The sequence below is a fragment of the Haliotis rufescens genome, unplaced genomic scaffold (assembly GCF_023055435.1).
Source record: "Haliotis rufescens isolate VD_foot unplaced genomic scaffold, xgHalRufe1.0.p SCAF_7, whole genome shotgun sequence".
In the NCBI taxonomy this organism is placed as follows: domain Eukaryota; kingdom Metazoa; phylum Mollusca; class Gastropoda; order Lepetellida; family Haliotidae; genus Haliotis; species Haliotis rufescens.
Genome location: NW_025964361.1, coordinates 14,155,528 through 14,177,492, shown reverse-complemented (window position 1 = coordinate 14,177,492; position 21,965 = coordinate 14,155,528). Strand labels below are relative to the sequence as shown.

Below are 21,965 nucleotides of genomic sequence, written 5' to 3'. Positions count from 1 at the left end.
ATGTAGTTTATTAACTACTGTGTTATTTTATAAATATATCATGTACCATTGTATACCAAAAATGTAAATTCATCATATGTATATATGTAGATGTATGTGTGAGTGTATGTAGGTATATGTGTTTGTGTGTAATACTGTATATATGAATATGTGTGTTATTATATGTTCTCATTACTTGTAATTCCTATGCAATGTACATTTATTCTGCACCATAGAATTCACATACCACAATGTAATGAAATGTATATAGGAGAAGGCCTCGTAGGTGTGTCAATTTTGCCTAATCCATTTGGTTTTCCGCAATTAAATATGTTTAAATCAAAACCAAGATGAGAGAAACACTTACACTGTCAGATAGATGTATTACCATTGCTAAACTTGAAGAAGACACAGGTCTAAGCCAAGGATTCATTGAAACTAATATTCGTGAACGTTTTCGGATGAATAAGATATCTGCTCGTTGGGTGTTTAAGTTCTGATCTTTAGGAAAAAAGAACTGACATTGCCAGAGAAAATTTAGAGCTAATTGAGAAGGATTTCGTCAAATTAAAAAAAGAGATACGTAACCGCTATGATCCCGAGTCAAAACATCAATTCATGAAATGACACCATTCCAGTTCTCCGGCACCAAAGACATTCAAATCTTCAAGATATGTGAAAAAAAATATTTATGGACACTGTATTCTGGGATGCAAAGGGTGTGATCCTTGCTGATTACCGGTGCAGGATGATTACCGGTGCCTTCTATGCTGACTCGCTTCATCGCCTAAGAGATTCTATCAAAGAAAAGCGGCGAGGAATACTGACTGCTGGAGTTCTATTACTACTTCTAGACAATGCCTCTTCTCACACCTCTCAACTTGCAAAGGCTGCTATGCGACAATGTTGGTTCGTATAAATTCTCACCCTCTATACTCGCCAGACCTGGCACCAAATGATTTCCACCTGTTTTCTGAATTGAAAGAACACCTTCCTGGAAAGTGAATGTTTTTTTCAGAAAACTTCTTCCTGACTGGTAATGAAAAGCTTCACTAGTGACATGAGAAGTGTATTAAAAAGCAGGGAGATTATATTGATTAATATAATTAAAAGTGCTTTCAAAATTGTTGGTTTTGTTTGTGAGCCTCAGAACGTTTTTACCAGCCCTCGCATCACTGCTCTGCAAAACTGTGATGTACTAGAAATCAAAGACGAATAATTATCGTTTTGCACTTCGCAGTTGTATATCCATAGTACTTGAACAATCGGGAAACGTTCATTCCATGTCTTGTCCATGTCAATATTAAAGATAAAAAACTTGTGTGTGATCTGATAAGTTTTGCGCTTTATTTAAAAATACATTTGCCAGGAACTCGTTAAGCACCAATGTATTCATAATTGGTCATCAGTTATATTCATGTAACATGAAGATGTTTGTGCTCGTGGCGACGAGGCCTTCAATTTGGAAATAAACATACAATGTTTTCAATGTAGAGCCAGGTTACCTGTAGATGTAACCGAATTGAAATTGAATTTGGAACCGAACGCGCAGCACTAACCTACACTGAAAACACAGTATGTTTATCTCCATTCTACCATTCTAAATAAAACGCGAACTCTTTAATGTTTGTAAATATATTGAGTGAAGCAGCATTGGTTAGTCCAGTGTTTTGAGTGTATTGATCATGACGATCACAATTTACGAAATCACCGACAACAGCCTTTAAAAAACAATGGAGCTCTTTATGGTCAAGCAGCTTCTTTAGACCGGAATACTTCACACGAACTAATGGCAGGCACTGTAAGTATGTAGCAACGGCAACATCGTAAGCTGACATGAAGTGGGCACCCTAAACAAAAATAAGCAAGCCTTGCCAAGGTTTTAATCTTCACCGCGCGTCACTATCATGATGTCATACGTTCATTGTGAAGCATAAGATATGACCTCACCGTGGTATATAGCGCCAAATAGCAAGCTATTTTCTGTTCACAAAACTTGAAATACAGTCTCTTTGTAGATGTATATCGTATTTTCTGCACGAAATACATTGGCACAAATCCTCTGAATATAGTAGTAACCTCAACTTTGCATTTTGTAGTCTATAATTGTACACATAATTATGTAAATACGCCTACTGACAATGACTTTAAATAAGTACTATTCTAAATATAGTAGCTTCCGTTGTGAATCGGCTGTTTCAATCAGTGGCCAGGGGGAATATTTTGATTTGATACCTCTGATCAATCACAATCGAATATATTCCAAATTCATAGTAGAATGCTGAATAAACTATTTCTGTTCAAAATATTATAATAATTATAAGAATGCATAAAGCGTTTGCTATTGTGAGGAAAATAGTTTTAGAAGTATAATGCTAAGGGTTGAGTGCGTTGGGTTTAATGCCTGTATGAACGGTATTTTAGTTACATTGCGGCATGTTAAGTTAATGTTGGACAGACTGTGGTACGTCAGACGTCTTTAGGCTTTGGTGAAAACCACGGCATAACCATGCTGCTGACAAACCATGCATCATAATCAACGCGAACCTGGGATTAGTACCCTTGATAATAGGGACGCAAGTCTGCTCAGGGATTATTTCGGCGCATTACACAACTGAAATTACTAAAATCAATATATCAGAAGAGTTATGCTTATGTTTTACCAAGGTTGAATTATATACATCTGTCATTCCTGATCATTTTCGCAGTAAAGCTGATTCTTCGTATTACAAACGATATAGGTTACACAGGTTGTGCGACTGTTTGTGAATGACATTCAGGAACAGATCTTCTGATGCAATTTGATGTCTTTCGAATTTGTTATATCTGCATCAGCTGGCTCAGTTTTCGCTGAAGCGTCCACAGTTGTGTCGGCCAGGGGGGCGCCCTTAGTTTCCCGAGTCAGCAGTGACAGTAAGGTGCAGACAACCATCGCTGATCCCACAATGACAAAAGGTGGCAGAAGATCATCACCTCCCTGAAAGTAACGGCCATGTTCTTATTGTGCTTTCATGTATGGCTCTTGCAGGTATATACATGTTACAGGAAATATGTATAATCAGTCAACAAAAACTAAATTGTTCTTGTTTGTTAAGTCTATCCTATGTTTGATGTAGCATTGTTTTGATTACAGTGAAGACTAATTGTTAAGTTAAGTGAAAGGTATTTGTTATCATGTCAAATATATTTGTCTTCTCATAAATAATTTGTTTGTTTTTTTATCAAGTTTGACCACATAAGAGCCTCAAAAGTAATTTCAGGGAATGTGTCTAAAAAACGTGATGTTAAATCAGGGAATATGTATCATACCTGAACATTTTAGTGATTATATATATTCCCTGAGTGAATCAGACATATATTCCCTGAAAATTTCAGGGATTATAGATATTCCCTTGTCATACATATTCCCTGTAACATATACGTGTGATATGCTTACACCCGTTGATATTACATTTTTATTATGATAATCGTTCAGCCTAGACTCTGGATGTACCACGTTTTTTCTATGATTACTTGCCTTAGAAAGCACTTCTGAAATATGTTTCTAGTATGTTTACCGGCGGTGCAGTGTCCTCAATAGTGAGGTATATGTTAACCCGCTACCGCAAATCCTGCTTCAGTGATATGATAGTGAATGTTTTTGTTATTATTTGAGTTTAATTATCGCATTTAGCTTGTTGAGGTATCAGGGAATGAATTACCCTAATCTATTACATAACTAAAGTCAGTTGTCCACATTTTAAATTTCCCGAAAGTGCAGGGGACTAGCAATGACTCACCATGGCAAATACATATGGAGAAACGATACCCCCAAGACGAGATGCAATGTTAGCACCGCCATAGCCCAAGTTCCTGGAAGAGATGATTTAAAAGAATCACTGAAAATAATGTCACATCAGTGACCAAACGTACAACACATCTGTGAATAATATGTTAAAAGACTAAACTCGTTAGGTTGGGGTAAACAATACAGCATCTCACATATCCCGTATTTTCAGTGTTATCGTGCTTCTAAAGTAGAACGATTATTACCAGATAATACCTACGCTGATATCGGTGACATAGTATTCAGTAATTCGCTTACAACACTAGAGACAGATAATCCGTACTTCCTCGTGACGAATGTTATTCTTTAGATGGCCAACGCTTGAGGGATACTATCCCTGCCTATTTATACCTGATCACGGTGGGGTAGGATTCACTGGTGAAAACAAGGTAGCAGCTCCAGGCTGATGATGCACCAAGCCTACATATCAAGGCCAGTGTTGTTGTTGCTACTCCTCGGATACTTTCAGACATATCTATAATAAACACAGAGGCGATATACAGGTATGAGCCTAATTGTGACAGAACAATAACCCTGGTTGTTATGTTCAACAAATTTCATTATCATACTGTAAAGCAGTAAACCTTTAATGTGTATCGATCGATGTCACTGATTGGATTCAGAATAGAAAAGGTCACTAGCATATCAAGAAATTAGATCGTGTGTTGACAATATGTAATCTGGTTGATGGTTAACGTACATGGCCAGTTAGTTGTTAATGCCAACAGTCACTGACTGGTGTGGTCCAGATTGGTTTCTTTCTAATATTGATGTCTTTTGCGGACAACACTCACTCACTCACTCAGTATTTCGTACAGCACATACCAACTCTAGTTGCAATGACGACACCGAATGCTCCACAAGTAGCCAACACGAAGAATGAGAATCCCGTCCATCTCCGCCCAATCCTGGTGATTAGGATTGTCCGGTCTTAATTCCATTTACGAAAATACCAATGATCGATTTAAAATTTATATAAAATGTTGTACATTTGATATTGACTTACAGACTTATACAATTAAAATATAAATGAAAGTAAATCGTGATTTCGATCAATCTTGGTCTTTATTTATTTCTAAATATGTGTATATTGTTGTACTGTGACACATGAGATAAAAAAATTTGAAAAATAAGTCGATCATTTCAACGTATCCAGTAATGCTGACCTGTTGTTCAAGAAAAACACGGCTACTTCACTGGGTAAAGAAATCACTGATACGAGGAACATGTTGACATATAGGTTCCCAGTCAAGCGCCCCACCCCGAATGAGATGCCATAGTAAACGAAGGACACGAGCAACCTGCAGGAAACAGCGCACACAGATCATGATCAAATGCAGGACATTAAACAGCGAACACATGACATTGAATACTTGGCCAAGTAAAATGATCCTGAAACCATTTCATTCCCTGTTTCAGAATATTTTTTGGCTGTTGAATATTTTTTGGTTGTGTGTGCAAGTACAATGCTACCTCTTTAGTCCGGAAAGCAACTTGTTTGGATTACAGGCCGCTTTATTCCACCGATAGGACATGTAAATAATCAAGTCAAGACCAGGCAATCTTGTGGTTGATATTATGAGCAACGATACACGGTATCGGGGTACGATGACACGCAATCAACTAGTCATCGAACAGCATCATCCGATCCATTCGGTCACATCTGACATCAATCATGCGTGTAGGACGCTGGTGACTTATTTGCTAACCCGGAATCAACATGCGCTCCTGAAATCCTATATCAAGGACGTTGTTGCGATCATCCTTGTCGTAAAAGGCGACTAACGGGATCAAGTGGACAGGCTCGCTGACTTTGTTGATGCATGTCATCGTATCCAAATTACTTAGATCGAGATCCGTGAAGATTCCGGGGTAGAATAGGTCTTCAGCAACCTATACTTGCCGTAAAAGGCGACTATGCTTGTCGTAAAATGCGACTAACGGGATCGGGTGGTCAGGCTCGCTGAGTTGGTTGATACATGTCCTCGTATCCCAATTGCGTGGATCAATGTTCATGCTGTCAATCACTGGATTGTCTGGTCCAGACTCGATTATTTACAGACCGCCGTCATATAGCCGGAATATTGTTGAGTGCGGCGTTAAACAACAAACAAACAAAAACAAACAAAACTTAGATCGATGCTTAAGATGTCAATTACTGAAATGTCTGGTCCATTCGGCATTAAACAAACAAACAAGTCATTAACCAGTTTTAAAATATTTACACTCATGAAGATCAAAAGAATATCACTTTATATTTATGATTTATTAATCTGAAAACAAACGGTTTGTTTTTGTAAAGTTCTCTTGTATCGTTTGTATTACAGCAGTTTCAATACTGAATCCTATTGTGGCCGAGAGGGGACATCGCTTTCTCGCTTTATCGCGGAAAACAAATATCCCTTCTTGACCACTATAGGGGCTGCATGTGCTACCTGTTTCTATTGGGAAGGAAAGTTAAACTTTTCTCACTATTTAATTAAAACATAATTCAACTGTACAGACGAAGGTGATTTTAAAACAATCCACAGAGTTTTGCGTAAAATGTAATTGATTGATTTATGGCCCTATTTGGTTGTGACCATCACGCCGAACGCGCGTGGCAGATCATGGCAATGCGCTCTAAATAAATCACGTTAAAATCTAAATATATACTTTTCAAAAGAGTGAGTGAGTTGGGTTTAACGCCGCTTTTAACACTAATCCAGTTATATCACGGCGTGTCAGCTTAATGTGGGAGGAAAGCCCGAAGTGATGAAGGTCTAAGACGTTTACCACTTCGGTGAAACCCACGATCACGGGTATGGTGCTGACAAACCTAGAAAAATAATTGGGGTGAACCGGGATTCGAACCCACAATCATAGGTTTCTGGCGTGCCCAAGGGAAGCAACTCTGCACAGCGAATCGTTGCGCCTTAGACGACTGGGCCACCCGTGCCCCCACTTTTCAAAAGAAGTTAAGAATACATTGTACCATGGTTAATTAGTCATGGCTGATTGTATTGCAAAATACAATCTTATAATTGTGGGTGTTCTATAAACTGTTTTCGGTAGTATATGATGTTACAAATATATTCTTTTTGACATTTGATGTATGATCAACTTGTATTGTGTCTCTTGTCTTGTGCAAAGCTACAAGTACATGTACTTGCATATCGTAATTTGATAAACACCGCCATGAGTGAGTGAGAATGGTTTTACGTCGGTTTTAACGACAATCCAGCAATGGGCTTCACACATTGTACACATGTGGGGATTCAAACTGGGTCTTCGGCTAGACGAGTGAACGCTTTAACCACTAGGATATCCCACTGCCCCCATCCATCGATGTGGAGTTATCACAGTTGAAATGTGTACTGGTGTAAACCTACACATATGGAGATACATACTAATTAGTGTGGCCACATAGTCAACGTTGATAATAATCTGAAGTGCATTACTATGATTATCTATAATATATGTTAAATCAGCTATCATTGCAATATTCTTATGTATATCTTAAGTATAGTTTTGTCAAAATTATGTATGTGTGTGTGTTTGTGTGTGTGTGTGTTTTGTGTGTGTGAGTGTGTTTTTGTGTGTGTGTGTGTGTTTTTTTGTGTGTGTGTGTGTGTGTGTGTTTTTGTGTGTGTGTGTGTGTGTGTGTGTGTGTGTGTGTGTGTGTGTGTGTGTGTGTGTGTCTCATTGTCTGTGTAACAATGTAGTAGATAACTACATAACCCACATCTGAACGCACAATTGTTCACAATATGGTTTAATAGATGGATAATTTTTACATAAACATGTATATTCCTGCTTCAGCCTATACTATTATCTGATATCTAGTCTCCCCTGGCGAGAAAGTTAAACTCTATTTTATAAGCACTTTAGCATTAATTTAATTCCCGAAGACAGTTTGATCGAAAGGCATTATAAGAAACGAGTTGTTTTAAAATAATATGTACAACACATTTCATTTATATTGTCCAAGGAATGAGGTTACGGGTAAATGACGCTCGCAAAAGTTGTATAGGTGACTTAAGGTAGAGACATATACTAGTATCTAATCGATCTGTAACATAACTGTGTACATGTATAACTTTTGTCTGCATAATGTACAGACAATTGTTCCAGTTCAATTTATCCTTTCAAGTTTCAGTTTTAAGATTGATGGAAGAATGTGTGTGTGTGTGTGTGTGTGTGTGTGTGTGTGTGTGTGTGTGTGTGTATTATGAAAATATGAACAATGACTATTCTGTTGTAGTCTGTCAATCTTGCTTATTTACTACACTACAAGAAAATAAACACGTGTGAAAACAAAGTAAACGAGATAACATTATGTACCTGTATGTATATGTAACGTATTTATCTACTACAGGATGTTGAAAAAATCCAATTATGAGAGGCAAAATAGCGGTGGTATTTATAAGAATGAATCACTGAATATCAGCAAAAACCGTTTTAATGGACGGCTTTATGGGAAATATAGCTCTCTCGCTCTGTCGCCTTCTCGCTTTCTCGCTCTATCGCTTTTTCTAATGACAAAACATCGTCATATGAAAGAATCGGGTGCTCTTTAACTTCTTTTGAATCACTCGTCTTACTTCTTTTGAATAGTACGTACTGTAAATCTTGAAATAAACCTTAGACTTAATTCAAATGCAAAAAATGAGAGTAGACTTTATTAATTAAACTTTGCATTTATGACTCAGAAATGACTGTTGATAAGACGTCCGCACACTTTGCATAGCGGGAATACCAACTTGAATATAAAACCAATCAAATATTTCCACATTACGGTTTACTGAGAACAATATGTCATTCAAACATTAGAAATTACATAATGGACATCCGGTAGTATTACCATTGGTATGGTTTGATGATATCTACTCCGCAAACAGAATAAACATTGATATAACCTACATGTAAGTGTTGTTTTTAGGAAAACACTGTTGTTTTTTTAGGAAGTTCTCTACTCAGCGCAAATAAGCGGTGTTATTTGCTGTTTGTTTTGATAACTAGGCCTGGGGATGGGGGATCCAATAAAACTCCTAAATTGGGCCATAAATCAATCAAATACTTTTTTACGCAGAAATCCAAGGATTGTTATAAAAGCACATACGTCTGTACTGTTAAAATTATGTTTAACTAAGTAGATCTAAATAAATAACTGAAATGTGACTGGAAAAATCTCAGCTCTCTTTTATGATTAAAACCCACCTCAGCTTCCGCCCACTGATGTCATGTTTAACAATTCATTAATGTTGTTTTACGTATATACTTTTTATCGTATAGAAACACATAACACATGCGACCCCTATAGTGGCCAAGAGGGAATATTGCTATACCGCGAGACAGCGAGAAAGCGAGAAAGCGATAGAGCGATAGAGCGATAGAGCGATAAAGCGAGAAAGCGATAGAGCGAGAAAGCGAGAAAGTGATGTCCCCTCTCGGCCACCATAGAATCCCGAGTGTACGCGTTACTTCATTAATTCTTCATAAAGGTATATGACTTCAGTTCTACTTGAATTTGTCTGCTTGCAATAAACGGTACAAGATTTTTATATAAAAAATCTCACCAAATAACTTGGTGGACAATAGATTTCCTGAACATACTCCAGCCTCGATAGATGTCCAAATAGGTGTATTTGCGATCAGAGTCGCTACCTCTTCTTTCTTCCTCTGACAGTTTCTTCAGAAGGATCTCAGTGTTCGCTGGCTTCTCTCTTTTGTTGTAGCGCGCCATCTGATCCACCACCTCCTCTGCCTCCTCCAGCTTACCATGAACTGCCAGGTACCGCAAACTTTCTGGCACAACGCTGCAGAGTCAGCAAATAGAAGTTGTTGTCACCATTGCTATTGAAGTTTGTTCTGTTTAACTACTATAGACTATAAACTAACCCCAAAATCTAATGAATTGAACAAGACATGACGTCAGCCTAAGGAGTAAACATACATGGCAAAGTTCAATTTCCCGAAGCTGACAATGTCCGGCGAGAAGACGATGACCGAGCCAAAGAGTATAGTCAAACAAGGTCAAACTTAAACATAGTGAAAGAAAATCAGAACATACGTTCAGCCCCACTACTAACTACACATGTGCCAAATTTGATTTCAATCTGAACATGGGCAACTGAGCAATGGCCATGAGTTGCATTTTCAATATGGCTGACGAGGTGACCATTTTGAAAAACGGATTCAAATCTGATGAACAAATTTGAATATTATAATTTGTGGAAACAATCAAGTGAAGTTTCAGCTTTTTTCCACTGGCTTCTGGGGAGATGATGTTTATAATAGTGCAAAGACACTGAGAGAATTTAGGAGAATAGTGCTAAGGTCAGTGGAAGGCGAACTTTGAAATATCGTGAAAACCGGAACATATGTTATGAATCCCACTGCTAACTACACACATCCCAAATTTAATTCCATTTTGAAAAGGAATGGCCATAAATAGGATTTTTAATATTGCTGACGTATTATGTTATGAAGTTGATCACTCTCATATCCAATTTCAAAATGCCACTCATGGGTCTTGTCGTAAAAACAATAACACTACATGAAATTTCAAAATACAATTCTTTTGATGTCGGGTGTGTGTCACAGGTAAAACACCATTTCAAACACATGACATATACAATATACAATATACATAATTTTCTCTGCAGTAAATAGAAAATGGATATACTAACAGGTATCCGAATAAAAAGGGGACTTGAATGGCTGCCAATATAATGTGTAGATCAGACCAGTTCGGTCGCAACCAACAAGTAAGAGAAAGCAGAGCTGATCCGACTGGCCAGAAGGGAATAGCGGCGATGATTGGACGCCAACGGGTCCCTATGAACTCCATTGTGTAGGTAAAACTCACCACCAGGAAGGAACCAACCATCAAACCAATACAAAATCTGAAAAAAAGATAGGCACACACAATGAGTGAATATTAGCTTAACCTGCTTTCAGTCTTTATCAAGCTTTTTACATGTATATTCAGCGGGGAACAATAACGGACTTTATACTTTTTACAAATGTGGAGATTTAATTGATAATAAAAATAATAATATGTAAATTTCTCATTCATTGCAATAGCAGGTCGTAATGGTACCATCTTGTTTCAACATAAGGAATGATTTCATACATGCCTCAACGCAATAAACATCTGCCATGATGTTGAAAATGCTGCCACCAAGTTAAACACTGCGTGGAGGAACAGCGAGATGTAATAGGTCTTCTTTCTCCCAATGACGTCAGCAGATTGACCACTGATGAACGCCCCTAGCAGCACTCCCGTCATCTGTATTGCTGTTATCAATGGCTTTATCCCTTCCATATCACACAACAGGTTCCACTGGAGAAAACATGTGATTCTGCATTCACCAACGTGCTTCAGTGTTTACCATGTTAATTTAAAAATGCTCCGACAACTACATTAAAGCAGGACACGTGACTTGGGATACAAACAAACATAACTGTGTATACAATGGTTGTTGGTGTCCTTCAATTACACCTGGAACACCGTGCTATGATAATATATACCCGGAGCACCGTACTATGATAATATATACCTGGAGCACCGTGCCATGATAATATATACCCGGAGCACTGTGCTATGATAATATATACCTGGAACACCGTCCTATGATAACATATACCTGGAGCACCGTGCTATGATAATATATACCCGGAGCACCGCCCTATGATAATATATACATGGAGCACTGTCCTGAGATAACATATACCTGTAGCACCGTGCTCTGATAATATAAACCTGGAGCACCGTGCTATGATAATATATACATGGAGCACCGCGCTATGATAATGTATACCTGGAGCACCGTCCTGAGATAACATATACCTGTAGCACCGTGCTCTGATAATATAAACCTGGAGCACCGTGCTATGATAATATATACATGGAGCACCGCGCTATGATAATGTATACCTGGAGCACCGTCCTGAGATAACATATACCTGTAGCACCGTGCTCTGATAACATAAACCTGGAGCACCGTGCTATGATAATATATACATGGAGCACCGCTATGATAATATATACCTGGAGCACCGCGCAATGATAATATACACCTGGAGCACCGTCCTATAATAATATATACCTGGAGTACCGTCCTGATCATGAGATAACATATACCTGGAGCACCGGACCCGTCCTATGATAATATATACCTGGAGTACCGTCCTGAGATAACATATACCTGGAGCACCGGACCCGTCCTATGATAATATATACCTGGAGCACTGTGCTATGATAATATATACATGGAGCACCGTCCAATGATAATATATACCTGGAGCACCGTGCTATGAAAATATATACCCGGAGCACCGTCCAATAATAATATATACCTGGAGCACCGTGCTATGATAATATATACATGGAGCACCGTCCAATAATAATATATACCTGGAGCACCGTGTTATGATAATATGTACCTGGAGCACCATCCTATGATAATATATACCTGGAGCACCGTGCTATGACAATATATATCTGGAGCACCGCACTATGATAATATAAACCTGGAGCACCATGTTAAGATAATATATACCTGGAGCACCGTCCTATGATAACATATACCTGGAGCACCGTCCTATGATAATATATACGTGGAGTACCGTCCTGAGATAATATATACCTGGAGCACCGTCCTATCATAATATATACCTTGAGCACCGTCCTATGGTAATATATACCTGGAGCACCGTACTATGATAATCTATGCTTGGAGCACCGTCCTTTCATAATATATACCTTGAGCACCGTCTTATGATAATATGTACCTTGAGCACCGTGCTATGATAATATATATATATGGAGCACAGCGCTATGATAATATATACCTGGAGCACCGTCCTGAGATAACATATACCTGGAGCACCGTGCTATGATAATATATACCTGGAGCACCGTCCTATGATAATATATACCTGGAGCACCGTGCTATGATAATATATACCCGGAGCACCGTCCAATAATAATATATACCTGGAGCACCGTGCTATGATAATATGTACCTGGAGCACCGTCTTATGATGATATACACCTGGAGTACCGTCCTGTGATAATATGTACCTGGAGCACCATCCTGCAGTGATATATACCTGGAGCACCGTACTATGATGATATATACCTCGAGCCCCATCCTGTTATGATATATATCTGGAGCACCGTACTATGATAATATATACCCGGAGCACTGTGCTATGATAATATATACCTGGAGCATCGTGCTATGATAATATATACCTGGAGCACCATCCTATGATAATATATACCTGGAGCACCGCGTTATGATAATATATACCTGGGGCACCACGCTGTGATCATCTATACCTGGAGCACCATCCTGCAATGATATATACCTTGAGCACCGTCCTATGATAATATATGCCTGGAGCCCCATCCTGTATATATATATATATATCTCGAGCACCGTCCTATGACTATATACACCGGGAGCACCGTGCTATGACAATATACACCCGGAGCACCGTGTTATGATAATATATACCTGGAGCACCGTGCTATGACAATATACACCCGTAGCACCGTGCTATGATGATATATACCTGGAGCACCATGCTATCATAATATATACCTGGAGCACCGTGCTATCATAATATATACCTGGAGCACCGTGCTATGGTAATATATACCTGGAGCACTGTGCTATGATAATATATACCTGGAGCACCGCGCAATGATAATATATACCTGGAGCACCGTCTTATGATAATGTATACCTTGTGCACCGTGCTATGATGATATATACCTGGAGCACCGTCCAATAATAATATATACCTGGAGCACCGCGCTATGATAATATATACATGGAGCACCGTCCTATGATAAATTATATCTGGAGCACATATTCATTCTCTAATGATATATACCTGGAGCACCGTCCTGTAATGATATATACCTTAAGCCCCATCCTGTAATGATATATACCTGAAGCCCCATTCTGTGATGACATATACCTGAAGCCCCATCCTATGATGATATATACCCGGAGCACCATCCTGTAATTATATATACCTTAAGCCCCATCCTGTAATGATATATACCTGGAGCACCATCCTATGATGATATATATACCTGGATCTGCATCCTATAATGATATATACCTGGAGCACCATCCTATGATGATATATACCTGGATCTGCATCCTATAATGATATATACCTGAAACAGTATTCTGCAATGATATATACCTCGAGCACCAATACACATTTTTGGACAGAAGGTATTTCCAAGCGTATACTCCTGCATGTGGCAATAGTAATACTGCTATATTCATAACATTCACAACCATCCCAGCACATATGCAGACTAGCTAAAAATACCAAAACTGCTCATCTGCACTAACAATGGTTGTGTCTTACCTCATTGATGACCGTGTCCTTCTCTTGACTGTACACAAAGGTGCAGGAGCTTTCGTTGCCTGCTACCGGACATTTCTTCAGACCAGTGTAGTTGTTGATGCCGACATTTTCACCAACGACGTCCGTACACCACCATTTGTCAGGGAATACTCCCGCGAACGACATCATCAACATTCCCCATGCTATCATACCCTTCGGAACCATGATTAGCAGCATGATCGTGATCTGGAACCGGGACATTCCACCCACGCCGTCTATAATCTCGTCAGAGTACATCCTTGTGTCTGCTCACGGATCTGGAGATGCAAATACACGTTCCACTGTTTTATGTGCCTTTTCGGTATTACGTTTTCTAATTAGATCATGACGGATTGTGTAAATTACCTTACATAAAGTTCACTTTAAAAAATATACTGTTTCTCCTTCGACAACAGTTAAACATATCAGCAGGTAAGACCACAACTCTTTGTTCCAGACCACGCAAACGAAACGGCGTAAAGCGTCAACCAAAGAAATCATGCATAATTCAATTATGCATGACTTTGACATGCGGAGTTGTAAATTATGATAATGTGTGGAACATTGTAAAGGTTACATTGTGTGTGGAGCGTTCGGCAACATGGGATATATACGAGACGCTTTATTAACCACTTGACGTCGGGTACTGCCATTGTATATGTCCTTCCTTTTCAAGTGAGTGAGTGAGTGAGTTGGATTTAACGCCGCTTTTAAAAGTATTCCAGTTATATCACGGCGTGTCAGCTTGATGATGGAGGAAAGCCCGAAGTGATGCTGGTCTCAGACGCTTACCACTTCGGTGAAACCCATCACTCACGAAATACATTTTACAGTTGTGGTTTCTGCAAGTACTGATTTATTTTTGACCATTTCAGGTAAAAGGAAAGTACACATATGGACGAAAATAAGGTACATATAGTAAATAGTGTGGGCAACTTTCAATTATATAAATATCACATAAGTGATCTTAGTATCCCTCCTTTATCAGAACCTCAAAAATCATTCTGAAAAACCCCGCAAATAACGAAAGAATGTGTTGAGAGAAACACGAACTCCGAACTTTCCGTAATTTTGAATGGTGTTAAATTAACTACATTTCGCGAATGCCGATAATGAGACGCTGATTACAGCACACATATTTTACACTCAGTTGCGACACATACATCCGTCATTTCATTATATATATCTGTATCCCCTGGATACGTCCTATCAAACGACGATAATAGTTTGTACTTGTTTACCCTGCCTGGCGCTCGGCATTGCGGAGCTAAAACAAGCACTGGTCGGCTCGGAGTCAGTATGATATGTGTCTGAGTTGCGTGTCCATGTTAATCTGAAGCATGGTCTAACACTATGAAACCGACCATGTCCGGACAAGTACAATCAGCCACACACACACGCGCGCATAAATTATATGAGTGAAACATCAATAAACGCGACGTCAAACTCTATTCACCCACACCCACCTAATTCATGTTTGAATGAAATGACACCCTATCTCTGTCACTTATATATCCGACGGAAGTTAATTCAAGCAAACTTAATAAGTTTCCTCTGAAAACCGTACTATATTGAAAATGTAAAGAAGGCATAACATCGTTTTACCTTTGGACTGTGAGCATTCCCTTACCTCACACTCATGGTGTTAACAAACATTTATCTCAACATTTAAGCTTTCAGAAACAAATGTTTGTGACGTACCTTCGGGGCAGTTCGAGTATTTTAAGAATGGTATCTGTAGACAATATATGCTCCACCCCAAGATGGTGCTTAATTGCACGTTGTGACGGTCGTGACGACCTCTGCTTTTATCGGAGGGCGCCTTGTATGTAACTATGTCAAGTGAATGCGAACTTCAAGTACTTGTAATCATGTTTGCATAAGAACGCCACAGAAGTGTGTTAGACAAGCATGACATGAGGGCAGATGGGGAGACTACGTTCTGCTGTCTGCTTTGTTTACAATATATCAAGCTCAAAGTTACACGTACAAAGAATGAATTTGTGCCACGCTCGTAAACTGTATCTGACCCGGAATAGCCAACAGGGCCCGTAGACAAACCACGCTGTGCTTGATTCATGAGGATCATGTACTACGGGAACTACCAGTTTACTCATGTTAGCATCCTGAAACTATTTACATACAGAAAAGGTTGAGCCCAGTCCTACACATTATTAAATACATGACCTTAAAAATGTATTTACAATTTTTGAATATTTTACTTCAATAAATGTCAACCATTACTCACATTATATATATATGTCTGTTACATTATGTAGTCGGGCAGTTAATGGAAGACCTCAGGCTTCTGCAAATGATAATGCCCTGAAGAATAGCGTGATCCTTATATCAACATGGGTCACCGCAACATTTCCCATCATCAATCATATATTTGTACCTGTACAACATAACCCTCCAACCTCAATTCTTATCACTGTATTTCAGTTCTCGTCCCTTTATATTCAGCACGTTGTATAAGAATGCGATGCACTGTCCTCCTAGCTTGTATATTATTGTTTATTTGTTTTCTTTTATGTACACGCCCATAGCGAACAAAGCTTTTAATGGTCCACGCAATATTTACAACGTCCCCTTTTGACAGCGCGACCTGTAACCTTCTTGTAGATGGAGGTGTTACGCAACGTGAACCAAAGGTTAGAAGAGTTAGGTCAGTAACCCGTGAATATGAATTGTATTTTCAAGTATAAATCAACACATGGCTGTAAGTAACCTGAGTATTCAAAACATATGACACTAAACAATACAACATATATGCACGATTCTATTTTCCTGCAATCCTTTGCACAAACTGAATCATCAAAAAATGTAATTATACATGATGTGTAGCATGTATAGACATGCGCCTTGCTAAATGCATTCACATGTAGGATCATATAGTTATAAACCTGCAATAAAACACATGCAGATATCAATATTAGACGTCTCCAACACGAAATATGCAAACAAAATAAAACAATTAGTATGAAACAGCAATTGAAATATTTGAGAACATACATATATACTTACTTAATGCTTACGCTTCTTCTTTAACGACTTATGTTTCATGTAACTTCGAATCAATCCTTAAGGGATGCTGGTTTCGGGTCCCCTTGTAGCCTCCTGTATAGTATAATGTTCCAAGTGAACCTTGTAGTATTTCTCTCAAATGGCTATTTTATGCGCTAATATCCTTATGCTGTGTAAACGCCATCGCCCTTTAAATGCAAGGTGATAGTTTGTGCCTGTTCGGGGTTAACTGTTGTTAAGTATGGGTTGTCATGCCCATATCAGATTTGTCCAGTTGAAACGGAGTAGCTTGATTGTCCGAGCGACAACTGGAGTTAGTTGGCCCATTTAGTATGGATGGGAACCTTTCTGTGCTCGACGTTGTTTGTACGTAAAATGCTGCAAGTCATCAGCGATGTAATAAGGTTCTTCAAATCGTTTGCCTTACTTTTAACATTGCTCTTCAGCACAGGCTGTTGAGTGGAACCACGCCTCGTCTCCCAGGTGGAAGAAGTATTCGTGTCATAGTAACATTTCGCTCTTTCATGAGACTCCTGTAGATTGGTAAGCGTGATATTTTAGTAACGTCAATATGATGTGAGATAACAGCAACCGTTACAACTGACTGTAAAACCCTCACCACTCACCAAGCGCTGAAACCATCTAACACATCACTTTGATTCGTTAAAAAATATATCAGGGGAGCTCATGTTTGTGTCGTGATCGGAAATTACCGAGAACTTCTTTCCGGTGGGTCAATGATTTTCTAAATGATCTAATGTATTATATATTTCACGATTAATGTATTGTGTCTCTCGTGATTTACTAAACAGGAAACGACAGCATCAAATCTATCAGTATGTTGAACTTGTCAGAATTTCAATAGGTTTGTGGGATGCATTTTATCTTGTAACAATATGTACCCGAAATAGTTGTAAAACATAATTAGCCCCCGATCATTTGGCTTCATGATTTCCGCAAGGAATTGTTCAGGACACGTATAAGTTTCCTGTTTCATGCCGCTACCATTTGTACCCCTTGATTCCACTGTTTGTAGCAGCCCAGCCAGTGCAGCAGAGCAAGACATTTATGAAAGATGGAACGAACCCGCCTTAACTTCGGATGCAATCACATCGAATGGCCCCGATGGCGTTGATCGTTGTTCATGCTTGCAAGCACTGATTTGATTACAGATGGCTGTGTAACATCAACGTTACAAATTGCTACGTAAAACAACGTTCACTCAGTCACTTACAGTACATTTACATGTATGTAGGGCTAGTCAGTCACTGTCATGACCACACAACCCTCCATTATACACCATGTAGTGTATTAACTAGGCCATGTCAATGTAGCAGGAGATAGCTGATGTGTAAACAGAGGGACACATTCTCCCTCTATGAAGGTAAGGGGTCATCCCTGGGTCACCCCGAGGGCTCTTACGTACGATAATGTTTGTACAAAGTATAGTATTCACAAACCACAGACACTATCATGTTGGACCGGCTAGCTCAGTGTACTTCCCAGGTAGTGTGAGGGAGACAAACAGATCAATATCAATATCGCCTATTAAATCTCTCTGAACAGCTAATATACAGGGCAGATATGAACGAAATAAACTGTAAGGTGGCGCCACGTGGTCCTGTTCACAGCGCACAGGTCACTAATCAGGTGAAGTTAAGCAATGTTGGTCACCTTGGATAGGTTGAGTTTCTAGAGCTTTGGTCGAAATGTGTCTCTGTTTACCTAGCACTGAATGGGTACCCGGTAGGATGAGATGACAATACGGTTGTTGCAGCTTGGGTTGTATACTCTTTAGGGAGATGAGAATGATGGTTGAGTGCACACTGATCCATTGACAAGGGTAATACTAGTGAAGACCTTCCACATGCCCCTGTGGTGTGGATATAGCGCAATAGAAATAGTCTCATTATTAATATTATCATTATTATTATAAAGTTGTTGTTTTTATAAGACGTATCGTAGTGGCACGAATTTCCACGAGCAAACATTCAGTTAATGGAACAAAGATTTACACGGAGGGGCATGGATATAACTGCAAACATTTGAGTTCTTCTCTCTGAAGTTGTTTTGTTTATTGATCACCGGCTGGCTCGTTCCAATTGTTCCATCGTTTTAATTGTTAGCGAAAGAGGCTTATAGCAAGGCCATATGTGCTCGCATTGTCGCAATTTATTGAAAATGTAGTCATCCATTGCTCATGGCGTCATAAACGGTCGCATGTGACGTCTTTCTAAAACAGGCCAACAGAATCCATTTGAAATCAGGAACGCCACCTTTGATCTTCTCTTTCTCAGAATAAAAGACAACGGGAAACATGAAAACTAACCTTCTCAGAAGTCGGAATTACGGATCTGTCGATCGTGAAATGATGTTCTTTGGCAAGGGTCGAGACTTACAAACTTTAGTCATGCGGGACAGATAATGTGTTATACATGTAGGTTATTCTTAATTAGATCCTTCTCGATTCTAAATGGCCAGTCAGAGGTTTCAAATCACAGTAACCACCTCATGAAACAGCTGGCTTGACGGCCCCATCACCGCATAATATAAGGAAATATTTAAAGAAAAATGCTTCTTTCTTATTCAGTGAATGTAGGCACTATGAAATCGTAATATGTATACTTGTAGGTGATAATATGGAGAGTTGCCATAACAATAATGTGTGTGTGACATAGACAATAATTCACGAGGATTGACGGATGTCTCTCAGCGACAGATAATCCGCCATTCCTCGTCACGAGTAGTTTATTGTTTGTATTTTACCCATCATCAAATTTAAACATAAAAAGCTAAAAAGGAAACATCTACATTTATCCTTATGAGAGAGTCGAAGTCACATTTTGAAATATTCCTCCGCGTGTGAAACGGCATCAAGTTCCTGGAATCTCACTGAAAAACCATCTGACTACAGTTTGATCCAACGATAGTCAAAACGTTCAATGGAAACATATCTATATCATGGAATGTTAAACCAAATATTCCTTCATTCAGAACTGGGAATAATTTTGTTTTCATTTATTTATATATATTAAGTAATTCACAGAAGGTGACATAGGATACTTTAAACCATTCACCAGTTTCACGGATGTCATTACGCTAACAGCAGGCTTACATCATTACAGAGTGGAAATGAGAAAAAAACACTTGCGATTTCTACAATGTGAACCCCAACAAATTGCTTAAAAAGATTCTTCAAAAAGTGAAGAGTATTCCACAAACATTTTTATGTGAACAAATGTTTTCAAATAACAGTCAGTGTCAAACAAACATTGGAAGCTGCTCAACCCTGACCTCGAAGTGATTAGTGTTTTTGCAGCACGAAGTTACAAAACGGTCTGTGCTGAGAAGAGTTTGCAGTAGTGTACACTTATTCTGAATCGGATGATGAATCTTCGACACAGCGACGCATGGAATAAGTTTTATTTTGAATACACCGCTGTAAGTTGGACGGGAAGAGAGGGAGTGTATCAGATCTGCATTTTGTGTTTTGTGAATTAGATGACAGAACCACGCCATGTTCTTGTCCCGATGTACATATGGGTACCGCGTGAGAGTTACAAAAGGCAGTGGAGAGTGCATTTACGGACATTGGCCTTGCACCGGGTTTAATCAACGCATTTGAACTTGACAGAATATTAGAAAGTACCGCGGTGTTGACTTTCGGTGGTTTGCGAGTATGCGTTGATTGAATTGGATGTTTTTATGACAAGTAATGTGCATTATTTGATTTTAGATCCATATATCTTATCCTTACTTAGTACTCCAACTTCTAAATGCCTTAGGTATTTTTTTATTTGCCGAGATGCCCTTACTTGAAAGTGACTGACTCATGTGTTTTTGCGCACTAAGCCTGATTACTGGTGCGTTTGTCACAGGACAAATTAGAGCCATGGTTTTCATTCAGTGCCCCGAGTATATTTTTGCCCTCGGGCTTTCATTTGAACCAAGCTTCTCCAGATTTTAGACCCCTTCTGGTGTTCATTCCCAGATAAAACATATCATCTATAACAGAAAAATAGCTTGGTGTCAAATCTCGGTACAACGTATACACAGTGGCAGGGCAACAATCGGGATCATCCGGTTAGGATCAGGAATGAGTGATCTAGATCTCTCGGTAATGAGGTATGATTTGACACCGGTCAGCTTTTCCCCCATACCATCATGTCGTGCTTGGGTCTCGGCCTATCAGCATCAATATACTCAAGATACGCATGATTCTCGAAATCGCGTTTCAATGTGACATCCACCCAAGGCATCCTTCTGTGTGAAGTAATTGACCCCAGATTGAAACATATGGTGTTGTTCCACCATAACGTGTTCAGCATCTTTTAGTTGTTTGTTTGTTTGTTTGTTTGTTTGTTTGTTTGTTTGTTGTTTAACTTTAAACAACCTAGGACACTCTAAAAAGATGGCTGAGTTTGGTCCTGAACTGAATATACAGAATAGAAAAAGAAGAATTGGTGAAGGAAAGTTTGTTTGTTTGTTGTTTAATGCCACATATTCCAGCTTTATGACGGCTGTCTGTGTATAATCGAGTCTGGACCAGATTGACATCATTAGCATCGATCCATGTAATTGGGATACGATGACATGCATCAACCACGTCAGCGAGCCTGACCACCCGATCCCGTTAGTCGCCTCTTAAGACACGCATCGGCTGCTGAAAATCAATTCTTGAATTTAAAGTGAGAAAACGCCTCATCTCGATAAGGTAGGTTTAATTTTCCCT

The 21,965-nt window shown here is 39.0% G+C and overlaps 1 protein-coding gene across 1 annotated transcript; it reads right to left on the bottom strand.

The window, feature by feature from the left end:
- Positions 1–1,302: 1,302 nt before the first annotated feature.
- LOC124141918 (solute carrier family 22 member 16-like) lies at positions 1,303–16,013 on the bottom strand. Its single transcript, XM_048388289.1, has 10 exons — positions 15,908–16,013; positions 14,189–14,484; positions 10,927–11,132; positions 10,477–10,692; positions 9,364–9,603; positions 4,972–5,106; positions 4,631–4,713; positions 4,157–4,280; positions 3,759–3,831; positions 1,303–2,956 (listed from the first exon to the last, which is right to left on the bottom strand). The coding sequence occupies exons 2-10, from the start codon at positions 14,462–14,464 to the stop codon at positions 2,756–2,758; spliced, it is 1,554 nt and encodes a 517-aa protein (XP_048244246.1). The 5' UTR covers positions 14,465–14,484; positions 15,908–16,013; the 3' UTR covers positions 1,303–2,755.
- Between the last annotated feature and the right edge of the window lie 5,952 nt (positions 16,014–21,965).